Consider the following 27427-nt stretch of genomic DNA (forward strand, 5'->3'; position numbering starts at 1 on the left):
GTCTGTATATAAGGATCTATTAATCTGCAGAGCAACCACTTCAGGGTTGGAAGATAGAAACTCTTGACCAGCTCAAAGCAATTGTACATGATAAGTTCAGGGAGGCAAAAATGAAGTTTTGCTCACCAAATACTAACCCAGTCCAGATCTGATTACCTCATGTTATAGTAGCAGTCAAAGAGAAGGAAAAGTTCATATTAAAAATAAAGCCAAGCAGCTCATTTTCTAACGCAAGAGATTATGAGACTAAAATAACTTTACCAGTTCTTTAAATCTTCGTGATCTCTCATGTAATGATGCTCTTGTTAAGACTAGTGGGATAAATATATGGAAGTATTTAGAAAACAGTTACTAAACTGTTTATCAGCATCTGTGGCTGTATTTTTCACTGAACGCCCTCCTACCCACCCCCCAATCACTGATTAAGTAAAGAGAAAATAAAGAAATAAAGCCCAAAAGAAAAAACACAGGAACCAAATAGTAACATTGTCATAATTAGATATTTTAAATAAATGGTTTATATAAATAAGTCAACTGTGCCTCATTGTACAGTGCATGATATCTACAACAAATATCTTCCTGGTAAAAGAACAGTTAAGCAATACATTTCTACCAGGAGAATCGCTAGGAGCGTGCAGGTATTCATTCAATTTCTCCCAGGGGAAACATGCCTCCTGCAGGAGAATGATCTTCCAGATTTAAAACACCTGGAAGACTTCCCTCCCTTACACAAGAAGGAATGCCTGTATGCTCCCCTACCAGTCTTGGTCTGGGACAGAAGGGGAGCAGCAGGCTCCCCTCTTCTCCAGACTGGGAAATTTCCTTCATTTGAAATGAATGCTGGTTCATGGCCTAAAGCTATACAGGTATCACTGATAAGTAGAGATGGTGCAGGAGACTTGCAAGCAAATTTTGGTCTTGTCAAAATGAATGGTAAAAATAATGGAGTTGGTCTCAAGGACCCAATTCACAAGTGTCAGCTGGGCCATGTAATGGTAGGTGCCACCTGTCATTTTGGTCCTTTTCTGTGTTCCTGCTTTTCACCCAGTCACAATAAATAGAAATAGCGCGAGATTCAATTATTTAAAAAAAAGAAACACTGAACAATTCACTAAATATCAGAACATTTCATTATAGTGCTCAGGAGCCCTAGTTGTGGGCCAGAACTCCACTCTGCTACAAACACAGGACAAAAAGATGGTCCTTGCTCCAAACAGCTTGTCATCTTGGTAAAAGACAGAAGAGATCAGCAGAGCGGGGAATAAAGGGAATGATAAAACACCATTAGTCAGCATTGTAGGCAGTGGTCTCAGCACACTAGCAACCTAACCATTGCAAATGTTTTTGTAAGCATCTTGGCAAGATTTTAAGATGGGTTTTAAAGGCGAGTAAAAAAGTGATTTATGGATGTTTATTGGGAGCTTCTCCAAATTACAGAGACAGCAGGGAAAAAGCACAAAAGGAACTTGTTTGAAATTTTAGCAAAGTGGCGATGAAGGCTGGTATTATGAGCTGACTGACAGTTTAAATCAACTTTTCAATATTAAATGAGAAGTGAAAGTAGGAAAGGGACTGCTATGAAGGCCTTGAGAAGAAGCAGTATAGCTTATATTTTATGTGATAGAGAAAGGGTAGCTAGAGAAGGAATTCAAAGAGAGGCTGTGATATTTTTAAAATGCACTAGAAAAATGTTTTCAGCAGCTTTCTGGAAGGATATTAGGGGACAAGGTTTCATTTGTCAAAACCAAGTATGTCGTGTAATAGTAATCTAGATGTGAGATGATGACAGCTTGAACAAGAGTTTGCTGGACTGATAGAATGGGAAGGCTGTATTTCAAGGTGGTAGCTGGGAAGATTTAAACAGTTTGGATACAAGGACCTAGAGAGACATCTGAGCCAAAGACAACTGTAGGTTATGGGCCTATAATAGTAGTGTGGAATTATGTGGATTCTAGAAGATCCAGAACTTATTGTAGACAGTGCCTTAAGTTCCTGGCAGAATACGTTGTAAAAACATATATTGACATTGTCATAATTTTGTTAATAAATGAAACATGGACAGGCATTCGAGGCACTAAAAATTTTTGTTAAATTTGTAGTGCTAAAAAATACAGCATGACAAGTGTATGCAAGAGGTCAAGTGCCTGCTTGTCCATGGTGCTGTAAAGCATGGCCAGAGCATGTACTGCTAAGGGTCTAGAGCTAGGGATTCAGAGTGCTGAAATCCCAACATGCTTTGCAGGGGTACCCATGTCCTGATGTTTCCAAGGACAGTTGAAAGTGCCAGAGCTCCACTGGTCATTTTTCTACTCCCAAAGCCCTGCTGTGGATCCAGGCCTCCTCCAGCTCATGACCCAGCAGTGCCAGCAAGTCATGATGACTGTATACTTGCCAGCAGAGAATCAAGACCTGCTACTACTACTTTGGCGAGCTTGTTCAGGTCCTGCACAGGCTAGTGTGCAGTGCCATGCACAATCATACAGACATGACTGAGGCCCTTGCTATGCACATCCTCAAGCTCTGTTCCCTATTCCTGGCAACAAGCAACATGGCTGACATTGATAATGCCATACTGGACACCAGGCTCACCACAGTTCTTTGGGCCCACTTGCAGACCATGTACTGGCATTTTACGGTGTATGAAGTGAGCACCGAGTGAATCATCTTGGAATGATGAGCAGTGGCAACAGGAGTTCAAGATGTGCCTGAGCATCTTGGAGATACATGTGGGTGGGAGCCAGCTCAGTAGGTAACAGGGCATTGGCAAAAGGGCATCCATGACTATGGAGAAGCTCATTGCCTTTGTCACTTGGAAGCTCACAATGCACCACCCCTCTGGTTTGTTGCCAGCCAGTTTGGCCTGCACAAATCCACAGCAGATGTGGTAGCGCAGGAGGTGTCCAGGTCTCTCCAGGGAGCACTAGCACTGTGCTTGACCTGCCTCACCAAACTGCTGGGGGACAGAGCTGCTGACCTGGCTGAGGCTTCACTGTCAAAGCACTCTGGACTTGTGCTGTGAAGCACATATGCACCTTCTGGCTGAGACAACCGTAACAGCCTTTGGTAAGCAATACCCCATCGGCCTGTGACATAGTCTCAGCCTCAGGAGAGGCATTTAGTTCCTTCTCCCCAGCCATGGCCTTTAACCATTACAGCAGCCTCGAATCATGCCCAGCCAGTTTGAGTACCCATGCATGGAATCAACTGCTCACAGCTTCTTGCTCCATGCCCTTGCTGAGGTTTTAGGTAGGGCCAGAGAGGCTGATGTTACCTGTAGTGCATGGCCAGAAATTTTGCAGGATGGATTCATGCTGTGTTTTTTAAATGATGACATAGGTCTGGTTCTGAATGAAGCTGCTAGTCTGATTCAGTTTGGAGAATGAGCAAAATGATCACCCGAGTCCACTCAAATTGGGCAGTCCTCTGGGAGTGCCTGGGAATCTGTTTCCATGCAAATAAGGAAGAAGTCTATCCTCATAAATAGAGACAGCAGCAAGTAGCAATTTGGCATGGTGATGTGTGCCCTTGGCTCTGCCTCCCTGAGGCAGTAGAATTTGGTGTTGGTCACAAACACCCTGGTGCTGAGCGGAGTGGGGAAGACAAGACACAAAGCCCTCCATGCAACAGGGCCCCCTAACTCCTGATACTGGAGAGACAGAAGAAGCAGAGCTAAGTGGCTACAAGAAGTGCAGAGCACAGCCTGCGGGAAGGCAGACTGCAAAGCAGTAAGCCTGCTGATGAGGCCAGTGAGAAACCCATGTGTCTGGTGGAGAGAACCAGAAGGGTGGAGTTCAGGGCCATATAAGCTAATTCTGGCCCAGATACTTGGAGGAGAAAGAGCTCTGCAGAAAGTCTCATAAAGAAATAACTTATTTCTTATATTGTTTATGTCAGTTGAAAGGCAAGAAGGGGGAAAATGGAGGCCACTAGGGGTGCTGTTAATTATCTGGTTTGCAGAGGGCTGTAGCATTGCAAAGCCAGCGCAGGTGTTTAAAGGAAGCACTGTGCATTTAGTTCAATGGACTCAGGTGGAAACTGTAGGCCCAAGGGAGACTCACTAAGGGCAGAGATTGCGTGCCCCAGGACAGAACTAGCAATGAGGGGGCTCATGAGAGAGCTCTAGCTAAGGACTGCTGACAGGTTAGGAAGATAAAGCCATTCAGAATGACTGCTATCAGGGGCTAAAGAGTGAAGGATTGTTAACAGGGACCTAAAAAAAAAGACCTGGCTATAGACTCGGAGACCAACTGTAGGGAGATGCCCTGCTCGAGAGTTCAAAGATGTGGTGAGGAGGCCAACAATGAGCAGGGTGGAGAGAAGCACACCAAGGCTCACTCTGGTATTCTGTGGGAAGCCTCACCAGTTAATACGAGTTTACCAGCAAGACATGCCAGGCAAGGACAGGACAGTACACTGGGGAGCCAGAGTGAGATGGGGTTAGTGTGGCTGCCAGGGAGTGCCACAGCCTCCTTTAGAGACAGGTCCTGTTACATCCAAGACGCTGAAAAACTAAGCAATTCCATGTACTGTGACATGTAACTTTACAGGCATTACACGTGGCACTAGAAATCATCTCGCTGCCAAGAGGTAGCATTTGTCCATGTTGCTTCCCCTCTGACCTGCTTGAACGGCTGTACATTCACTTTTAGCAAGTACATATTTTACACTCCAAGCGTAATGTCAGTCCATGGTCTCAATGCCACTTAGAATAGAGAGAGGATTCATAAAGATGTCTTTCAGCCACTGTTTTGCTCTTCCACTTGTGGGACAATCCAGGAACTGCTCTGGTCCTACTGGACCAGGGGAGCCAGAGCTACCACTTTTACTATATATCAGCTGCCAATGGCATTAAGGGCTTATGACTGTGGCAGGTCACAAGGATGGAAGAAATCCCTGACTATGTCACTTTTCTAGGCAATTTGCCTTATAGTATAAGTGGTAGGGTGTAGCAGTCCCTGTAGTGAGCCTTTGTCACTCAAGCATTCCCCTGAAATTAATAAGAGTTCTGCTGTGGCTGATTTTGCCAGCTTTAGGGCAGTATAACAGGTCGCCCTCCCCAGCGCCATCTTCCTGGTCATCCGCACCTTACGTGGGGGGCCCTTGGAGCCCTCTTGGAATTCTTCTGTCCTGCCCTAATCTCGCCTGCCATGTCTTGATGGAAATTATTATGCGAGCGGGAGACTGCCTATTATATTGGGTATGTTGTGGTCTCTCCTAGGATGGCCTGACCCCTTTTCTCTAGCTAGGCCTCCCCATCCAAACCCATTAAACAGGGTTCGACTCCAAGGCTCTAGCTTTTCCTTCCAGTGCCTGGAGGCTCGTGGCCCCCTTTTCTGCTCCTTTCTAAAGCACGGCACTCCCTGGCCCAGAAGCATGGGCACCAGCCGCACAGCCAGGGGGTTGCAAGTTCATAAACCAGGGTACAGCCCCACCAGTCCAAATAATAGAAAAAATATATACTTGCACCCCCAGGTGCACCAGGACACCCTGGCCTTTTTAAGATTGTCCCAAAACTGCACCCTTACTGGCACTCGGGCTCTCTGCGGCCCTGTCTCCCTCTGCGCCTCAATGGTGCCGGGGTCTGTGCCCCCAAAAGCTGTGCCCTCACTGGCGCCGGGGCTCCCACTTTGGAGTGGGTCCCCAAAAATGAGGCCTCCTCCATCCCCTAATAGCCTTACCCAAACCTCCGGTCTTATTCAATAATCCCAAAAACAAAATAATAATAACTGCACTTGCTCAATCAACACAGCGGGTCATCTTACATGAACTCTCTTCGAGTCTCAGCTCCACACCTCTGGCTGCAGCCCTGGTTGTGGATGCAGTCGTCATCTCACAGGGGCTTCTGTAGCTTCCCCCTTCCTGCCATGGACCGCTCCCCAAACTTCTTTCTGGAACTCTCAGGGGCACTGCTTCCCCTTCGGCTGCTGACCTCCTTACTGCTGTTCAACCCAGGGTTTTTATAGTCTTTCCTCTTTCCGTCAGCTGACTAGCTGTCCCAGTTCAGCAGTTAACCCCTTCCTCACCAGCCCTCCATGCCCAGAAGGTTCTAGCCTTATAGGGGCACACCTTCTTCCTCATGACAGGATTTGGGTTCCCTGTCACAGGCAGCTATCCATGTAGGGAACAATACCAAGATTTCTTAATATACCTGAGAATTGGGCTCAGACTTGACCTACTGACAATACGGAAACCTGTACCTTATTTTGATTTATTCTGGTAGTCTGTGGGCACAGCTGTTGGTTTGGTTTTGTATTGATATTTTGTATAAAACTAAATAAATTTAATCTGTAGGTTTAGAAAGGAAGGGCCTCAAAATCTGAGCTTCCCATTTCTCCTCTTCTTTTCTCTGCTTAGTCGTCTGAAGAATATAGAGTATGCAGAACAAGCAGTAGAACTAAGACTAGTGACAAATTAAATGAGTTTTCTGTGGCATAAATGTTAGTTTCCTTGGGCTACAGTGTTAAAGCTTGATTATGTTTAGTGAGCACTGGGTGACCTGTGTTACACCCATCAACATCCTGCACCAGTGAGGGAAGGCAGAGCTATCACTGTCTATTCTAGGACATGTTATACTGATCACTTTAGCAGTCTCATTAAGGCTGAACCAAATGAACTGTGTCTAGCCAAACAAGCTGTAGTGACATGAATAGAAATTGCTATCATAACTTGAGCTGACAATCCTCAAGGTACAGTTGGTTGCTGTCTAATAAATATGCCCCAAGGTGGGGCTTTCATCTGTTATTTATAAACCCGGGAGATAGCCCCCTGCTGCAATTACCATATTTTGGAATTGTGGTCTTTATCTTCATATTCAGCTAGTTCCTGAGCTCTGTTGTATGTTTAGCTGAAGCTGTTTCTGTCCCTACAGGAATGCATTTTAAAATATTTTTTCTTCCCCACTGCCATTGCATCTGTAATTACTGCTGTCTAGAAGAACTTGTTCCAGGTAGTGAATGGCCTGGCTAATTCAAGTGGTCTCCATCCAGGACTCTTAAGTGGTCTTGGCCCTACATAGCTAAGGGATCCCCTTTTTCTATTATGTCCCATGGCGATCCCTAAGGTCAGCCAAAAGCATCCTGCTCCAACTACTATCTGTGTGCCAAGTTCATTTGGCAAAAATGTGGGAGGTTATTGTCAGTAGTTGCTGCTCAGCTCTGGAGCTCCCTCCTCCATGTGATTCATCAGAGCCCAAGCCTGGGCATCATCCAGAAGAGTTGCAGGACCTTTTTATTTAGGTGAGCCCCCAGCAAGCAGGGTTATGTATTGTGGCATTGTTCGGGGAGTTTGTTCTATTACAAATTTTATTTTATTTGTCTTTATAATCGTATCTTTTTTTTATAAGCTGCCCTCATTCAGCCTTTTTTGACTCAGGCTGGCTTGTTTATAAATATGTAAGGAGTATAATCCCAGAGATACTAAATTCTGTTCTAGTAATCTTATAGGAGTAGTTTGAAGGATTTGAGTCATTAGAGTGTATTGTAACCCTACACCAGGATGGCTGAGTGGTTAAGGTGTTGGACTTAGGATCTAATGGATGTATATTCCTGTGGGTTCAAACCCCACTACTGGTAGTTTCTTTTTTGCCTGACTAATCTGGTTTTGTTTTATGACCAGGTCACAAAACTCTTACACACAGGAATAGAGGTGGATGTTGTTTTCCTGGATTTTAGGAAGGCCTTCAATACGGTATCTCATCCCATTCTCATAAATAAATTAAGAGTCTGTGACTTAGATGTTTACATGGTCCAGTGGGTGGCAAATTGGCTTGGGGGTTGCAACCAGAGAGTGGTAGTAGATGGGTTGGTATCGACCTGGAAGGATGTGGGTAGTGGGGTCCCGCAGGGTTTGGTCCTTGGCCCTGAACTCCTCAATATCTTCATCGGTGACTTGGATGTGGGTGTGAAGTGTACTCTGTCCAAGTTTGCAGATGATACTAAATTGTGGGGTGAAGTGAACACTTCAGAGGGTAGGGAACAATTGCAGGCAGACCTGGACAGGTTGGAAAAGTGGGCAGAACACAATGGGATGCAGTACAACAAGGACAAGTGCAGAGTGCTGCACCTAGGGCATAAAAGTATTCAGCACACCTACTGGCTGGGAAGCAACCCTCTCAGCAGCACAGAAGCAGAAAGGGATCTCGGAGTCATAGCGGACTCCAACATAAACATGAGTTGTCAGTGTGATGAAATCATCAGCAAAGCTAACTGCACTTTATCATGCATCAGCAGATGCATGACAGATAGAACCAAGGAGGTGATACTTCCCCTCTATGCAGCATTGGAAAGACCACATTTGGTGTACTGCATTCAGTTTTGGGCACCGTACTTTAAGAAGGATGTGGATAGCTTTGAGAGGGTCCAGAGGAGGGCCACTCGTATGGTTCAGGGCTTACAGGCCAAGCCCTATGAGGAGAGACTGAGGGACCTGGACCTCTTCACCCTCCGCAAGAGAAGGCTGAGAGGTGATCTTGTGGCCATCTAGAAATTCATTTTTGGGCGGCATGCAGCAAGATATCAGAGATGCTTGGTTCACCAGGGCACCTCTTGGGGTAACAAGGAGCAATGGTCACAAACTGACAGAGAATAGATTTAGGCTAGACATCAGGAAAAAGTTCTTTATAGTGAAGGTGGCCAAATTTGGAATGGGCTTCCAATGGAGGTGGTGCTCTCCCCTACCTTGGGGGTCTTTAAGAGAAGGCTGGATAGGCATCTGGCTGGGGTCATCTGACCCCAGCACTCTTCCCTGCCTATGCAGGGGGTCGGACTTGATGATCTTTTGAGGTCCCTTCCAACCCTAGCATCTATGAATCTATGAATCTATCAAGTACTGGTTGGCAGGTCTTTACCTCTGCTAGCCAGCACTTCTCCCTGAGATAGCCACAATGAATGCAGTGGGGCTATCCATATGAAAATTTAGTGGGACTACTCATGTGAGCATGAGTGTGCTTACCAGAAGAAGCAAGGGCTCCACAGCTTGTATGCAAATTATTAAAATTCAGAAAATCTGTGACATTTCATATTTGAAGGGTGTACTCTTGCTGTCACTGGCATGATGCTGGCCTAGTCTCTGATTCACAAATTTGCATATGCCACAGTTTGCATATTTTACATATGTGGTTATTGTGATTGCAGATGCAAAATTGATAGTTCAGTGTATACAAGACTAGTTATATGCACAGTTAATTGTTTGCACTTACACAGGAATGGTGAAAATATTGTGAATAAAATCATGTTACTTGGATGTGAAAATTAGAAATCCCTTCCTCAGAATAAAGCCCTTGCTATTTTAGTTTGTTTATGTGCCAAAGACTGCCAAGGCATTTAATAATTTTCATGATAATTGGTTGCGGGCAAACCTCAAAAGGTTTGAAGGTTTGGTTTGGGTAATCCTCCAAAATGTGGATGTTTGTCCAAATTCTCCAAACCTCTCGTGTTTTCTTGCAATATTTTCTGCTTTTTCTAGTTTCCAAGGAGGCCAAATATGTTTCATCCCTCTCTGTCTGGAGTTCAGAGTCTGAAATACAGACTTTTGTGAACACCACAAGAGGTTTGATTTGGTTTAAACTGGTGCCTGATTTGTTTTGCTCACTTCAAAAGTATCGGTAAAGTAGCAAGCGTTCCATAGCTTGTAGTTTGTTTCTATAGCTTTCCACAGTTGTCTCCCTTTCCGTCTCACAAAAGTTGTGTGTCTTCTGGGTTTTGTGGTGGGTTTTATGTACTTGTTAGCTTCCTTTGTAGGAGCTGATGACTGGTACCTTTGCTGTTAATTATGGTATGATTTTGTTAGGCTGCCATCTACACAAGCCAAGCAAATCTGGCTCTGGTGTTGGGTTTATAATCTGGTTTTCAGAATACATCATTACTGCTTATGCCATAAAGAAATTAGAAGCTTTTTAATATATGACATAAGAGTTTGTTAACAATCTGTTACATATAATTCTAGTTGGATCTTGAGCCACTTAATTTGACAGAAAATTTGCGTTTTGTATGAGAATGAGGGTGTCATTTTTGCTGAAAGACTTTAATGACCTGCACTCCAATGTTTTCTCTGTGCTAGAATTCTGCCAAACATCTGGCTGGGAAGTTGCCCTCGGCAGGTGGAGCATGTGACTATCAAGCTAAAACATGAATTGGGTGTTACAGCTGTAATGAATTTCCAGACTGAATGGGATATCAACCAGAATTCCTGGGGCTGCAACCGCTATCCAGAACCCATGAGTCCAGAAATCCTCATGAAACTGTATAAGGAGGAAGGGCTCGTATACGTCTGGATGCCAACTCCAGACATGAGTACAGAAGGTAATGCTCAAAGCGGTATTGCAAAGTATTAGCAAAGCTTTTCAATAAAATGTTTTCTTTGATGTGGTTTTTATGAATAGTTTGTTTTTAATTAGGATCATAGCAGTAGTAATGGTAATTTTGTTGTGATTTCCCTAGTGGATTGTTTATATTTTGTCATATGCAGAGAGATCCTCTGAGCTACTATTGATGGTGTCTATGTGTATGGGTGTCCATTTAAAACCCAGCAGAAACTGGTAGCTGCTTTGAAACTTTTCTTTCAGCTTTAGTTCAGTCTCTATCATGAAAACATGCACATCACATGTGTGGTCGCTGGCTTACACAGCTGGACACTGAAATTGCTGCACCTGCTGAGAGGCAATACAAGATATCCTGTTCTGGCACTCTCTGCCTCTTTTCAGCAGTCTGCTAGTCCATTACTTCCTTGGACTGTCAAGTATAATAGTTTTGAATTTATTTAGGATAAATAGAAGACACCAAAATATAACACAAATTAGGATTTGTATTTGCCCACTTAGAATCCTGGGTTCACCAGTGAAAATAGATGAATAGATACATTTTATTTCTAACCAAAAGGCTGGAAAACTCCAGGGCTTTCTTACATCAGTGCTACTCCAATATATGTAGGGCATCTTTATACAGTGAAATGTTGCAGCCACATGTAGAGAACTGTAATTTTGGTTAGATACCTTTCTTGAAGATAAAACTTTGAAACTGGCATATGAATTGACCTACTGTTTTTTGCTCAGATGTTCCATAGGTTAAATAGGCTTTGTTGTAGCCTGACTTGAAAGGGTAATAGGGACTGGGAACTGTAGAGATATGGTATACTTCACCCTCAAGGTGAAAAGATTGTTCGCTGTCACTTGATGGACAACTAAAGGAATAGGGGCCCTCAAAACAGAGCCTTGGAACATGGTAGTAGCATATGAAAGTCGTTGGAGAAAATGGCTCATGGCAACCTCATGATTCTAAAAATGCTAATTACCTACCTAGGACCTCCTCCTATGCCAATTTAAGGCAGTGAGAGGTTTGCTGTTTATTTTAATCAGAGCATGATCAAGCCATAACACATATACATAGTGCAAGATGTCTGATTATGTCATTTTGCCTCTGTTCAAAATTATGTATGGTATAGAGGGCAGGTCTTGGTACTGAATGTTCCAGTTTACAACATTTTTGTAGAGAGCTTTTAGTGACGGTTTAATGTATAGCAGCTGCTAATTTGCAAAAGAAAAAAAATGCCACAGAGGCATGTATTTATAAGGATGCTCTTTTTAATGTATTTTGCGCAAAATGCAAAATATATTTTCAGTACTTTAGTTGTAAATTGAAAATGCAACTGGCTTTTTCCAGTCACTTGCAAAACTACATTTATATTTCAGTGAAAGTTGATTTTTTGGAGGAGGCACTATGTTGCCATTAAAGGCAATAGTTCATCTATGACTGTACTAATAACACCATCTATAGGGGATCTCTTGGCAGTGAATTAATTTACTATCTTATCAGCTGTGTTTTACCATATATGTTATCCAAGATGACCATATCAGAACAGAAATCAAATTAATACTTATTTTCCTTTTATAGTTCTGGGATCAATTCTGTTGTGAATGTTAAATTGTCTGTGTTATTTTTGTTAAACATATTTATGCTTCTGCTAGCAAAATATTATTATTATTATTATTATTATTATTATTATTGTCTTTGTTCTATGAATGACATAAGCAATTAAAGGGAATATGAGTGGCTTCAGAGACATGATATATCAAAATTATTAAATTTCTGGCTCCCTAGCTTTAATAACAAAACAAGATGTCATACAGAATACAATGGCTGCTTCATCTCTGTCCATATTGGATGACATATAGCCTGCCATATGCATTTTAGGATAGATCATAGTCTGTTTTCCAAGAAGGTATGAGAGCCAGCTTTAAATTAACTTCACATTACCTGGACCTCTAACTTAACAGTAAGGAGATGGTTAAAGAGGAAGGGCATTTGGGAACATTGACATGAATACCAGTTAATTGATGATTATTGATAGTAATTGTTACTGATTTCACATCCAGGCCAAAATTTCCAAAATTGTTTTGTGATTTTTGTCTGAACAACCAGTAAGAGGGCCCAGTTTTTAGAAAAAGCATAACGCATACCTAATATTAAGTATCTGTAATGTGTCTCAATGTAGATGCTTCAGATTATTCTCTTGAAAATATTGGCCCTTGGCTGTCTAGAAAGGTGTTTGCTATCTGGCAGTCCATAACATCTACATATATTATTATATTTCCCTACTAAAGAAAAAAAAAGGAAACAAGCTTTACTAGATGTCTCCTTGCCTGCCAGTATAATTTCACTTAAAACAGGCTGTTGAGACATACTTTTAACAGCAGTTCTAACTTTCTTGAATGCATATGAACTGTAACTTGTTTTTTAATCTTAGGAAGAATTCAGATGTTGCCTCAGGCTGTCTGCCTTCTCCATGGGCTGCTAGAGAACGGACACATTGTCTACGTTCATTGCAATGCCGGCGTTGGCAGGTCCACAGCTGCAATTTGTGGTTGGTTAAAGTATGTGATGGGATGGAACCTGAGAAAGGTGCAGTACTTTGTGGCCTCTAGAAGACCAGCTGTCTACATAGATGAGGAAGCTCTGGTTCGTGCTGAAGGTGATTTCTATCAGAAATTTGGACCTCTTCGTTCTTCATGCAAACCTTAGTGGTAGAACAGCAGATAGATGGGGTGAGGAGGAAAGAGAAATAGTACTGCCAGCCCCAAACATTGAAAATTCATGAGCTGCAAAATTAGGAACTTGTCTTCAAGAACATGATATTTATAAAGAAATACAGATATCCAATAGAAGGCAAATACAGAGACACCTTAGCTTTTTTTTTTTTTTTTAAGTCTTTGTGTGTTCTTAAAGGGTTTCTCTGAAGTGAGAACTGGAAGCTCAGATTCTGAGATTCTGGTTCAAGAGCTGGAGCCATAAGAAAAACACCAAATATCGAAAGACTCATGATAGAATTGTAGGAGTTGGCAACACAACAATAAGCAGAAGGTCAGGGGTTCTTAAAGGTGCTAGATAAATAAAAGGGGACTGTGTGATTTTGAGATCTTTGGGTTGGTAGTTAGGAGGTTTGAGCCATTTCAGTTACAGCATGCTTTAGTGGTGTGTTTACCAAGGACTTTATAATGAAATAGTATTTTTAACAAAGTGCAAAAGAAGATGGATTTATTCAATTTGGTTTCTTTAACAAACAGGAAGCTAAACACAATTCACTTTGAGAAAAAAAATAGCTTTTTCTCTCTTTGGGTTTATAATCAATATGATTTACTAAACTTTACAGCTGCACTTTATTGTGACATATATGTTTTAGTGTTCAGCATAAAGAAAAGAAGAAAAACTCACCTATACAGATTTATTGTACTGCAAGAGAGAGCTACTATTTATTAGGTTATCCTAGACTGTGAGTTCTCTAGGTCAGGAACTCATTTTGTCCTCACTGTCTGTGCCATATCTAACACACTGGGGCCCTGATCTTTGATTGCAATCCCCAGGTGGTACCTCAATCCTTGTAAAAACAACCACAAAACAATAATAATAATGGGTTAAGTTAAAGCGATGCGAGTTGGTCTGGTGAGCCTCTCTGCAGTCTGTGCTGCCATGATAACAGCCAGAGAGAGTTTCCTGGGTATAGTAGCCATTCTCATTGTCCTGGCTGGCCTGGTCTGGCTGTTCTGCAGCAGCAAGAGCCTCTTGTCTGTGTGGGAGACAGGACTTCCCATTGCTGTTCAGACACTGCTGTTTTTGGTAAACTAGAAGTGGCCTTAATAGACTTCAGAGTACAAACCAGCCCATCTCAGACAAAAATAGGTACGGCTGCTCATGGCCTTGAGCAAAGGGATTGGAAAATTTCCTCTGCTGAGAATCTGAAGTGGATAGGAGCAGGGAGTATAAGGGAAGCAGCCCAAGTTCCTCATTAAAGACGCACAATAATTAAAGAAAGTAATTTTGTAGGACAATGATTCAGTTAATTTTTTTTCTCTTTTTTGTAGCCAAATTATTTGCCCATGTGAAGATTTATTTGGTGCCAATGTAGTTTGTTTTAGCCAATGCATGTGTCCTTAATGATAAGGATATGGTAACCTTTCATTGGAGACTTATTTTTGCTATTGCCATTATTATATTCTCTGAATTGTTCATGGAGAATGGCCAGCATAGCCTGTTCCCTTTACTTTCTACCCAAACACTCTCAAGTGTGAAGATGCTAGTGAAAATTATTTAAAATAATTGTTCAAACATAATTTTATTTTTTATTTCTGTTCTGAAATAATAATCATCATCTGTTTAAAAAGTAAATTAAACTAGAATATTTGTTAAATAAAACCCAATTGCAGGTCTATCACTGTGTGTTGTCTCATGTTTTGTTTTGGGTTTTTTGCTCCATATTACCTTAGAATCATAGAAAAGTAGGGCTGCAAGGGACCTCCACTGGCCTCCTAGTGCAGCCCCATGCTGAAGGCAAGATCATCCCTTTCCAAACCATCCCATACACATCCTTTTCCAACCTGTTATTCAAACTAAACAATCAACTCTGTTGCACAGTTACAAGGTCCTAACCGGCCACAAGTAAAACAGGACAATGCCAGTTGGTGTCCTGTGGCTGCAAGGGAAAAGCTGCAAGTATTGTGGTATGTTAATATCATTCAAAAGTTAACTATACTGCAAAGACCAAGTCTGGTTTTTGTTCCTAGTTTCCAGAAATTTGTGAACTAGAGGAAGTATGTTGATAATTCCTATCTGGGCCATTATACTTTGAAGATCCTTCATTCTTCTTTACTCCCTTGTAAGGGTATACAGCAGGGGTGGGCAAAATACAGCCCACGGGCCGGATCTGGCCCACCAAGCCATTCTATCCAACCCACAAGGCCCCCAAACCTTCAGAAAATCAATATTTATCTGCCCCTGGCTGCCTGTCAAAGATGACAGGACCCAAAAGCAGCAAGACCTGCCTGCCCCCACCCCCTGCAACCAGAAGCCCCTGCCTAACAGACACTTCTGGCCTGGGACTGTGAAGCTGTTTGTGCCTGCCTGCACTGGAGCAGGAAATTCAGGTAAGAATGGTGGGGGGAAGGGGGTGGGGGGGGCATGGGAGGACCGCGGGTGATCACCCCAGTCCTCAGGGCCAGGTCAGCTCCAGCTGAGTCCTACAGTCATGGCCATGCAGCCAGGAACCATGTGGTACAGGAGTGGCCAGTGGGTGGGCAGAAAAGTGGAGAAGGCGGCAGGGGGTTAGGGGGAGTGGAAGAGATTAGGTGCATGGGAGCGTGGGGCCTGTGCTGGTGTCCTGGGGCCAGTGCTGGTGGGCCCCAGAGCAGGGTGTCAGGAGTGCAGGTCATGGGCTAGTCGGGGTTTATGGAGCTTGCCAAAACTCGGTAAATGGCCCTCCACCCAAAATAACTGGCTGCCCCTGGTATTCGGTGTAACCTTCAGTATCCTAGGGTGCATTTACATGAGACACTTTACTGCGCAGTAGACTAATGCACAGTAAAGAGTTACCATCTAAACACGCATGACAATTACTTTGCAGTAGATTAGTCTAATGTACCATTTCCTAGTACCTGTAGATACAGGTACTAGAAATCTGTGTATTAAACTAATGTGCCAAAGTGCAAGTGTAGATGCTGACCAGGAGCAAATTGCTGGGTGCCTATCAGCCTGGGGCCACAGGGGGCAGGGAGAGCCGTCCCAGCTTGGCAGGATGGTGTGTGCCAGCCACATGGAGATCGGAACCCATTCCAATCTTCACAGGGCAGGGAGAGTTGTCCCAGTTGTCAGGCAGCTGCCTCCCAGCGCTGTGGAGGTTGGGACCCATCCTGATATCCACAGGCCAGGGAGGCAGCTGCCTGGTAGCCAGGACAGCTCTTTCTCGTCCCATGGAAATCAAGACCAGCACCCATCCCCCCTGCCAGGTTGGGTCTGGAGCTCCCCCTGGCTGCTGCAGGAGTTTGGAGCAGGGCAGGAGCAGCCCTGGATTTGAAATCGTGTTGGGAGCAAATTTACTCCTGATGGGCACACGTTCAGATGCATGTGGGGGCGCAGAAAATTCTGCACAGAAAATTCAGGCACATTAATTGCACATGGAGACATGCCCCCGGAGAACTAATTCTAGTTTGGTCCAAGGACTTTTGACCCCATAAGCTTTTAAAACATGAAGTATTCCCAGAGGGCTGAGTAAAACTAATATTTTCACTGTTAATGCTGTAGTTGCTGCAAACTAAAGCCAACACATTTTATATTTCAGGGTTTCCACTGTATGACCGATCCAACTATACTCCAGTACACAGTTAAGTAGGGTCATTGTGGTATTGGTGTATGCTTCATCAAGAATTTTCTAATTTTGGAGCCAGGATGCTGCTTAAAATGGAGCAGTGGTCTAACATATGGCAGATCCCAGATGGATTTATGTTCCATCCCTTGTGTGACAAAAACATAAATGATACTGAATTTGAAGGGTATCATCTGCAAATAGCAAGTGAACTGTAGTGCTACACACAAGTTTGCTTCTAGATGGTATAGTGTTATCTTTGTAAATATCAGTGTATTTTTAAATTGGAACCCCTCAAATTTTACAGCAATAAGGGCTATGCCATAAGGTGAATAAATAGATGAAAATGACCTCCCAAGAATGTACAAGTGAAATATATAAAGGTTCCTGTGAGTTGTGGTCCCATTATTCATGGCCATAAAATGCTCGGTTTTCCTATTGCCACCAGAGTTCCAATCTCCACCATCCTTATTGAAACCAACCGTATCAGGTAACATTAATTGAACGTCCTGCCTATCAAATGCAATTAGTAAGCACCACAAATTTAAATGATAAAGAACCTCCTGCAAAAGACTACAGCAACAAAAAAAGCAATCATTTCAAAATATTCCATTTTTCCAGCTGCATAATTACATGATAAGTCTGCATCTAGTGCTTATCTATTAAAATCCTAATTTGAAACATGTGCTTGTGCTGATTGGATCATTAGCCATTTCCACATACTAGACTATGTAATGTAATTTGGGTGAAAAGGAGGAGGGTATTTCAGTTGTTAATATCTGTATGTATTTCCTCTCAATAGTCTATTTCTAAAGGTGCTCATATATTTAGAACAGAATAATTCCTAAAAAGAAAGTTGAGTTGATAAACAGAAATAGTTATTTTAAATTGGAGAAAATAAACTGAGTTAATGCCCAAGGGCAATAGGAGAGATGAGACACAAGCTCACATAAGGCTCATCATTGGAAAGTATCTTTGGTGGGGGTATCGCACGGAGGGGGGTGATTAGAATTGGCACATAGAGCATTCTTTGAGCTCTGCATGGAATGGGGGGCAACAGTTCTTAAATATATTTTTTAGTTTAATTAAAGAAAAAATGAAATTTTCTGAATGAAACAGGGCTGTTCATAACTCCAGGTTACTACCAGGACCTCAATATTATTTTTCAGTTATGCATACTTATTCTTGAAGGGTGCTCTAAGCTCACCTGAGTATTTCTGTAATGGGTATTCAGTCTCTAATACTGTAGGATCGTGTTGAAGAGTTGAGTTTTGTTATTTCAATCTGTGACCAGAATATAGCTGATAAGGAAATACTAATATATAACAGCTAACAAAACTGGGTGGGGTAGAAACCAGGGAGGTCTACTGCAGGGGTGCAAACATCTGGCCTGAGGTTTGCATTTGGCCTACAGAGCTGTCTCATCCAGCCCTTAGGGCTTCTGGAGGGGTGAGGAATTCAGGGGTGGTGTGTGCCATGGTGCAGCCTGCCACTGAATTTTGGGGTACAGGCCCCCTGTTAGGGGTGTGTTTTGGTGGCAGCAGGCCAGCAATGGCTGTGTTAACCTCTGTGGCTCCCTGACAACTAGCTCTGCTTCCAGAGGTGGGTCTGGATCTGGTTTGCAAGTTTGACACTCTTGTCGAGTGAATAGAGGACCTGTGTTTGGGGTCAACTTAAAGTGTGATCATGGATAAAAAGACTTCACTTCTCTGGGTATGTCAGCACATCATAGTCCTGTGCCAAGTAGAGATATGCATAAGCTAGCTCAGACCAAGTTAACATGGGTTCTTAGAAGAACCAGAAATCTGTTTGTGTGGCGCACTGCCCAGGCAAATTAGCTCTGCTAAGTAGCATTATTAGAGTGTATTAGCTTGGGTAGAGCTCTTTACTAATGCAGCTATAATGTTTCTAGTGCAAATTAGATATCTCTCCATAGCAGTGCATTACATTGGGTACTCTCTGTTCCTCCATTTCCTTTGTCTGCTTAACTTGTCTCTATTTTAAACTCTTTGGAGTTCACATTGTGTTTGTATACTACATAGCACAAAAAACCCTCGTCTTGCTTGGAGTCTCTATTTGATAGAATGCAAATACTGAAGTAATTAATAGTTATGTCCATTATCATATCTGCAAATTAAACACCATAGAAGAAGAACACAGTGAGACACGCTGAAGATATGGTCCCTGTCCCTGGGCATGCTTTAGAGGTAGCTGAGAAAACTCATGGAGATGAGTCAGGCAGCCAGATAAACTCTGAGGTTCCTCTGACTTAATTTAATCCATCATTCTGAATTTGGTGGTGCTGTGAAATGGGAGAGTTATGCATCTGGATTAGTTGCACATGGGAGGTAATGGAAGCCCAGTTGCTAAAGAGAGAATGCACAATGCACTAAAAAATGTACTGTAGGGAATAATCTGTCTCCAGCAAGAGGATGGACTGTATTACCTACCATGATAGGCTTTTTCATCTCTGATTTATAGGATTACACAGATTTCACTGTTTGGCAATCAAAATAAACTGATGATTCAATATAGTGGGAGAAATTTGCCATAATACTTCCCATTTCTCATTTTATTTATCCATACTAAATTGTAGTGAGATATTGCAAAACTTGTGTTGAGTTAAAAAAAAAAATACAGATGATAAAAGAAACACTGAAACTACGCAAGGGGAAGCCAGGAAGGTGTATTTAAAAGCAAAATAACTGCAGGGAAAGTACATATTTGGGAAGAACATTTCAACCTTTTAAAAGAAAATGAACCCAGCCTAAGGTATTAGTTAAAAGGGAATTGCATCTGTGGAACTGGAGCAGAATTGGAGAGAGTGTCTCTTCCAACATGGGTGTGGACAATCAACACGCCTGGTTTTTTTTTTCTTTTATACATTAATATAAATTCCACGGGGATCCAGAATGGACAAATAACTAGAATATTGTAGAACTGCAGACTCTAGGTCACTACTACAACATCTCACTGATAGATGCTGGGGGAACCTGTAATAGCTTAAGCAAAGCACAGTTCTTGGATAGTCATCTGAAATAGGCTGGAGCTGAAGCCATGTAACTTAGAAATTTCCATCAGTGTATAGTTCCTATGTTTTTCTTGGAAGGTATAGGGTAGAGAGTATATTACACTGATGTACTGTTATATATATTGAGTATGATCCATTTTTACATTGGTGTAGAGCAGATTACACTACTGAAAACATGTCATGTGTCTGCATCTAAAGGACCTGGTGTAACTCATGTCAGTTTTGTATACTGAGGTAAGTAACAGACAGAGGACCAGCTCTCCTTGTGTAGCACTTGCAGTAGGTGATATTACAGTGTCTTGCCAGTAGGTGGGCAGGGAGTGAGAAACAGCCTGTTTCTGCAGAGTAGTTACCAAGTGCTAGAAGGAGGCACATGACATACATTAATGTAATACACCAGTCTCATTTTACCTATGAGTTTTCCAGGAGTAATTCTACACTGGAACCTAATAATTTATTCTAGAGGCATGTCTACATGAGATGTTTACTGCAGAACTGACTAATTAGCTCCACAGTAAACATCTTGGTATCTATATGTGCAGCCATAGGTGGAGGGAGAAAAATTATTTTTGTGGGGGGGATGAGTGTGTGTGTGCATGCCCCCTCAGGTAGGAAAGTCTGCAGGGGAAGGGCCGGGGGGAGGGGAAAGTGGGGCTGGGACTGGACAGGGCTCGGGAAGGAACAGAGAAGAGCCGGGATCAGGGCCGGGATCACTGTGCCCATGTGGCTTCCCCTTTCCCCATGCCTGGGGTCGTTGCCTGGCACCGGCGCCCCCTCATACCACTGAATCTGCTGCCCCACAGGCCTGCACTGTCCTGGCCACACACTACCCGGGACGGGGCCCAGATCCAGAGGCTAGAGTGGAGCCAGCCTCAGATGTGCCGCTGGGCCAGAGGGGCCAGAGCCCCTGGGACTCCCGCACCTGCCCCGCCGCAAGCCTAGGCAGGGTGCAGGATAAAGCCACAGCTCATGCGGTGGGTATGCGGAGGGGGTGGCAGCCCCTGCATGTCTCCTAGGAAGCATGGGGGGCATGTGCCCCTGGATCTGCATGGGGCAGGGTAGGCTGCTGCTGCAGGCTGGGGCCAGGGCAGTGCTGGGCTGATCCTGGTGGTGGGAGGTGGGGGGAGCAGGGCTGCACTCAGGGTGGGTGATGGTGGCACTGGGAGGGGGATCAGGTGGGCTATGGAGAATTTTGGGGTGGCTGCAACCCCCCCATAGCCCCCTTCCAATGGCACTGCCCCAGCCCCCAGCAGCAGCCTTCTCTGTCTCACACAGATCTGGGGGCACGTGCCCCCCCCCATGCGTCCCAGGGTGTAGCAGCAAGAGCTGCACCCCCAGAATGAGCCACTCTTGGCTCAGTCCTATGCCTCACTGGCTGCGCAGTGCCTGTCCCTCCCTTAGCTCCTGCCCAACTCCCTCCCCACCCCTGCTGCAGCTGCCAGAAGCCCTCAGCCAGGCTGCCTTGAGGCTGTACTGCTGCCCTGCATTTGGGAAGGCTAAGTCCCGTTAGCCCCCACCTTCCGCCACCCATATGTGCAACCCTATTAACTAATAAACCAGAAACTAATAAACTCTGAAGCAGGGTAGTACTTGTAAATACAAGTACTATCCTGCTGTGTAGTTTTTTTGTGCACAGCAGTGCACATATAGACACTGACCGGGCTTCCTGGGGCACAAGGGTGCTTCAGTGTGGGGGACTGCCTGCTGCCTGCAGCCCGTCTCGATGTGCTGCGGTCCCTGGCTCATGTAAATGCTATGCCTGGCAGCAATAAACTCTGTGCCAGAGCTTATTGCTTCACCTTAAGTTGCACATGTAGATGTGCCCTAAATTAGTTGGAGATAGTGGCTAAGTACAGTCAAAAAGCCTGAGGCTGAATTGAAACCCCCACACCATCAGGGCCCATGAAGACTTCATTGATGACTACTGCCAGGCCCTTCTCCAGAGGAAGGAAGAAGAGAAGAAGACAGATGGTGGCCACCGGCAAGGCTAACCACAAAGACCCACCCGGAGCTAACTGGATGACAGTCACCTCACGCTCCAGGAAACTCAGGGTCAGGGCTGACCCTCCCCTGGCACTGTATAACAGGTACGCTTCCCTCCCCATGCATGAGGAGGCTCTGATGATGACACCAGAGGAGGAGGAAGGTAAGCAGTGAACTGCAATCCCAAGAGGAGGCACAAAATTGTGGTGGTGGTGGTGGGGGACTCTCTCCTGCAGGGCATTGAGGGAACCATCTGTCAGGCCATGGTCCCAGGGGTGAAGGATGCATTGAGGAAGTCAACTGATGACTCCAACGGTGGTGTCACTGAGAGGACTTTGGCTTCCTCAACCACAGCGTGTACTTCAGGGGGAGAGGACTCCTGGGAAGAGATGGTATCCACCTCATGTGGAGAGGTAAGTTCCTTTTCTCAGCCAGGATGGCCAATTTTCTAGATAGGGCTTTAAACAAAGATTGCTGGGGGATGGGGAAACACTGACAGGAGCTTGCCTTGGGACCAACATACAAGAAATCCCCATAGACAGGGATACTAGGAAAGCCACTCTTGCCGGAGCTGAGAGAACAGTTCTCCTTCAGCATGACAGAAAACTGACAGTCTTGGTAGGAGGACTCGGATGCCTATACACCAATGCCAGGAGCAGGGGTAACAAGCAGGAGGAGCTAGCCCTCCTGCTGTCCAGTGGGCAGTACGATCTAGTAAGGATCACGAAGACCTGGTATGACTCCTCACATGATTAGAGCATAGCCATAGAGGGCTATGCCGTGCATAGAAGGGACTGGGTAGGGAAGAAAGGAGGAAGTGTTGCTCTCTACCTGAAAGAGCAGGACACCTCCTTGGTGGCTGACATCGGCTCCAAAAAATAACAGCTTGAAACTCTGGGTCAAGCTGTGGTGGGGCTGGGTGAGGGGGCATGGCGAGAGAAACCTAACTGTAGGTGTATAGTACAGACTACCAAACCAGGGGACGGAAGTTGATCTAGAGCTTGCCCAAGAACTGACTGAGGCCACGCATGCATGAGACATGGTCATCATGGGCAACTTCCATTATCCAGACATCTCCTGGGAGGAACACTTGGCCAGGGTCAGATCAGTCTCATTCCTTCCTGACCTGTGTCAAGGAGCTTTTCCTGACTCAGGAGGTGCACGGGCCAACTAGAAGCAACACTTTACTAGACTTGATCCTGGCCAAAGGAGACGACCTGGTGACCGACTTCTGATAGCAGGGTTGAAGTCTTGGACTTCAAAAATGCAAATTTCAACAAGCTTAGGTCACTAGTAGGGGAAGTGCTGCAGAACTAAGACCAAAGGTGAAAGGTGTGCATGAAGAGTGGTTGTTCCTTAAGGACACAATCCTTGAAGCTGATCCTTGATCCTCGAAAGGAAGTCCATTCTGATGTGGAGAAAAGGAAACAGAAAGGCTGGGAAGCCCCCTTGGCTAAACAGCGAAATCACGGTCCTTTTAAGAAAGAAGAAAGAGGCTTATAAATAATGGAGGCTCAGGGCAGGACCCAAGGAGGACTATACAATGATGGCCTGCACTTGCAGGGAACAGATCAGAAAGGCTAAAGCAGTGACTGAACTCAAATTAGCAATGGGAATCAAGGACAGCAAGAAGTCCTTCTTTAGGTAGATAGGGAACAGGAGAAAAACAAATGGGAGTGTGGGGCCATTGCTCAACAACTCAGGACATCTGGTTACCAGCATTTGGGAGAAAACTGAGCTCCTGAATGACTACTTTGCCTCGGTGTTTGCCTCACCGGGCCAAGGAGAAAATCATGCCAGGTAGGGTGCAGAATGAGCAGGGTAGGAATTACTGCCTTCCTACTATTGCCGTAGAACTGGTGTGTGATCAATTAAAAAAATTAGACATATATAAGTCAGCAGGACCAGATGACCTTCATCTGAGAGTGCTGAAGGAGCTGGCCAAAGTCATTGCAGAACTCCTGGCGAAACTCTTCCAAAACTCGTGGCACTTTGAAGAAATCCCTGAGGACTGGAAGAGGGCCAATGTTGTGCCCATCCACAAGAAGGGGAGGAGGGAGGACCCGGGTAACTATAAGCCAATTAGCCTAACTTCTATCCCAGGGAAAATTCAGGAAAAATTCATCAAGGAGTCTATCTGCGATAAGCTTGCAGAAGGTAGGATTCTGTGTGACAGTCAGCATGGTTTCGTCACGGGCAGGTCTTGCCTTACCAACTTCATCTCCTTTTATGACAGGTAACTTGCCACCTGGACAAGAGAGAGGAGGTTGACATTGTATATCTTGACTTCCAAAAAGGCTTTGATCTGGTATCCCATGATGTCCTTGTGAGAAAATTGGGGGATTGTGGGCTTGACTCCAAGACAGTCAGGTGCTTGGGAAACTGGCTGCAGGATAGGACCCAGAGAGTCCTACTGAATGAATCTGTGCCATCCTGGCAAGAAGTGGGCAGCAGTGTCCCACAGGGGTTGGTTCTTGGTCCAGTACTCTTCAACATCTTTTTCAGTGATTTGGATGTGGGAGCGAAGAGCTCAAGTGGCCAAGTTTATGGATGACACCAAGTTATGGGGGAGTGTGGTTATGCTTGAAGATAAGATACAGATACAGGCAGACCTAGACAGGCTAGCAAATTGGGTGGATTAGAACCAGATTAAGTTCAACGTCAATAAATGTAAAGTGCTCCCCATGGGGATGAATAATCCCCTGCACACCTACAGGCTTGGCAGTTCCAAACTGACCAGCACCACAAATAAAAGGGACCTGGGGTTATAATAGACCACAGTATGAATATGAGCCGACAGTGTGACACTGTAGCCACCAGGGCAAATAATACACTGGTATTCAATCAATGCATCTGCAGAAAAACCAAGGAAGTGTTTCTTTTGCTATACTCAGCATTGGCGAGACCACAGCTGGAGTACTACACCCAGTTCTGGGCACCACACTTTAACAAGGACATGGCCAAGCTTGAGAGAGTCTAGAGAACATCCACCCGTATGATCAGAGACTAGCATGGCAAGCCATATGAGAAAAGGCTGAGGGATCTGGGACTCTTCAGCCTGAAAAAGAGAAGGCTGAGAGGGGACTTAGTAGCTGCTTACCACTACATTAGGGGAGTACATCAAGGGCTCAGTGAACAGCTGTTCACCAGGGCACCCTTGGGAAAACCAGGAGTAATGGCCACAAGCTCCTGGAATATCATTTCAGACTCAATATTAGGAAAAACTTCTTCACAGTCAGGGTGTCCAGACTGTGAAACAACCTCCCTCCAGATGTGGTGCAATCACCTACTCTGGAAATCTTCAAGACGATACTGGACGGTCACCTTGCTGGGGCTGCCTGACACCAGTTGTCTTTCCTGCCTTGTCCTGTAGGGGGCTGGACCTGATGATCTTCTGAGGTCCCTTCCAGCCTTACAATCTATGAATCTATGGTTTAATCTTCGCTGGTTAGTCTAAGATGCATAGATTGAACTGATAAGCAAATGAACAGACATTCACTTTTGATTTTAGAAATGCAGCCATATGCCTACAGTGGCTCAGGCCAGAGGCCAAGGAGCGCTAGAGCATGCCTCCCTGCTCGGCTGGAGCAGGCAGCTTGGGCCAAACTAGTCCACCCACTCTATGAGTGGGGTGGTGGTGGTGGGGGTTGCAGGACAGGTGCAAAGCATCATGGGATACTGGGGGAGTGTGGGTGCAGACAGAAGTGACAATTTTGGCTCAATCTGGACATACAAAGCAATTTATAGCTGTGACCAAACACAAGTGCACAGTTGCAAACAGCTGCAAAAATGGCCAATTGAGTGAACATCTGACCCCTCATTGTATGGGGTCAGATATTCAAAACGTTCAAGACATTTCAAAATGTAGTGTCTTTTGTAACTTGTGTCTGTTATCGCTGTTTTTAGAATGGGAGGGGGAAGCAGAGTGGAGGGAGTTCAGTCTGGGGTTTTTTCAGCCCTGGTCCCCTCCTCCCCACTGGACGGTGGGGTGGGTATATTGGAGCTCCCCTCCTTCCGAGGAACCAACAGTGAACTTCTGTTTGGTCTGGGGTAACGTAACTCAGAACACTTTGCAGAAATTGTTCCGAGTTATAGCTGGGAGCTGCACTTCTGTCTGCACCCTGTTAGTTAACTTGAATCTGGATGGGATTTGGGACAGAAGCTCAATAAATCAATTTAATCTAAATCAGTTAAGTCTGATACTGCATCCATCCAGGTTTATCCAGTTTATCTGAAACTGGTTTTGGACATTTTTGAAAGAGTTTTAAGTGCACTGAACTTCTGTTATGTTACAGAATTAAATTGATTTCTGATTACTTATATGGGTTTATGTGTAATTTTGTTCCTTGCCAGTGTGGCTGCTCCTTGTTTCCATTGATGTAAAGGTAGGTTACACCAATGTAAATGTGCTATGTCTTAAGGCCTGAAAAATTTGTGTTCTCAGTTGTAAATGAACACAACTGCAGTTATTATTTTAATATTCAGTTGCTGGAATTTACTAGGCCTGTGTGAAGTGGCTAGTATTCGCTTTGGATTCAGATTTGGCTGATTCAGGGGACAGTGATTCAATTCGGTGACTCAAATCACTGTCCCAATTCTATTCAGGCACTGCCGAATCTCCGAATCTCTGAATCAACCAGGCCTGGCCCATCCCCCACCCGCTCTCCCAGCCTGGCAATGGCTGCCCCACCTGCCCCAGCTCTCAGCACTTGTTAAAAAAAAGCCCCAATTCAGTGGGTGCTGCTGTGCAGGGGGGTGATTCCCACTGCCCCATGATGCATGGGGGGCTCTGCACGAGCCCCCCAACCTTCCTTCGCTCCCCCAGCTCCCCCATGGGTGCCCCGCCCAGGCCAGCTCTGGCCCTTTAAGAAAGAAAAAAATGAACAGCCCCCCCAAGACTTACCACTTCTGTCGGCAGAGGGGCAATCCTCCCTGCCTCCCACTGCCCCATGCCACGTGAGGAGCACTGCACGAGCCCCCGAATCCCCGAGGCTGCTGCAGGAGCGGTGAGTCCCGGGGCTTTTCTTGGGTTTTCTTTCTTAAAGGGCTGGAACTGGCCCAGGCGGGGCGCCCATGGTAGGGCCAGGGGAGCGGGGGAGGGGGAGGGTTGGTGGGCTCATGGCAGAGCCTCCCATGCATTATGGGGCAGTGGGGGGCAGGAGGGATGTCCCCCCCCGCCCGGCAGCACCCAGTGAGCACTGGGGCTTTTTATTAAAGTACCAAGCTGGGGTGGGTGGAGGTAGCCATGTGGGGACTGAGGGAGCAGGGGAGGGTCGCGGGGGTTGGGGAGGCTTCCCCTCCCCCACCCCTAGTACTTACCAGCTCAGAGTTGGCTGCAGCTCCCTGCTGCAGCCACTGGGGACTGCCCGAAACATCAAAGCTCTCCGAGTCTTTTCTGAAGATTTTGAAAGCTTTGAATCAATTTGGACCTTTAAATTTAGTCCCCTGATTCAATTTGGGTTCAGACATTCGGCCACAGAAATCAGGCCAAATCTCCTCCAAATTGAATCACCACCTGTAGCTTCGCGCAGCCCTAGAATTTACATGTTGTTTATTGGGTGTAGTAATCTACGTGGAAAGGCAATATTTTTGGTATCCAGAGCTTTGAATAGGATAAGTATTAAAGGGTTGACCCTGTTATTGTTGCTATAAGTAACAGAACGACACTGTTGAGCCCCAGCTCAAGTCTGGGATTGTACCCGGTATGCAAAGGCCAATAAAGATACCAGGGGTGAAAGTATAAAGAAGATTTATTGCTAGCAATAAAAGGTGCAAGCGGAATAATTTCAC

General features: G+C 44.8%; 1 protein-coding gene across 3 annotated transcripts in view; it reads left to right on the plus strand.

Annotated features, from left to right (window-relative positions):
* EPM2A (EPM2A, laforin glucan phosphatase) overlaps nucleotides 1-14687 on the plus strand; it is a 104404-nt gene extending 89717 nt beyond the window's left edge. For all 3 annotated transcript variants that reach the window (XM_025204871.1, XM_025204872.1, XM_025204873.1), the window contains 2 exons: nucleotides 10057-10298; nucleotides 12739-14687. In XM_025204871.1, coding sequence (XP_025060656.1) covers nucleotides 10057-10298; nucleotides 12739-13013 — 517 coding nt within the window. In that variant the 3' untranslated portion in view covers nucleotides 13014-14687. The remainder of the gene's footprint in view (nucleotides 1-10056; nucleotides 10299-12738) is intronic.
* The last annotated feature ends 12740 nt before the right edge of the window (nucleotides 14688-27427 follow it).

This window comes from Alligator sinensis, unplaced genomic scaffold (genome assembly GCF_000455745.1).
Source record: "Alligator sinensis unplaced genomic scaffold, ASM45574v1 scaffold153_1, whole genome shotgun sequence".
NCBI classification, from domain to species: Eukaryota; Metazoa; Chordata; order Crocodylia; family Alligatoridae; genus Alligator; species Alligator sinensis.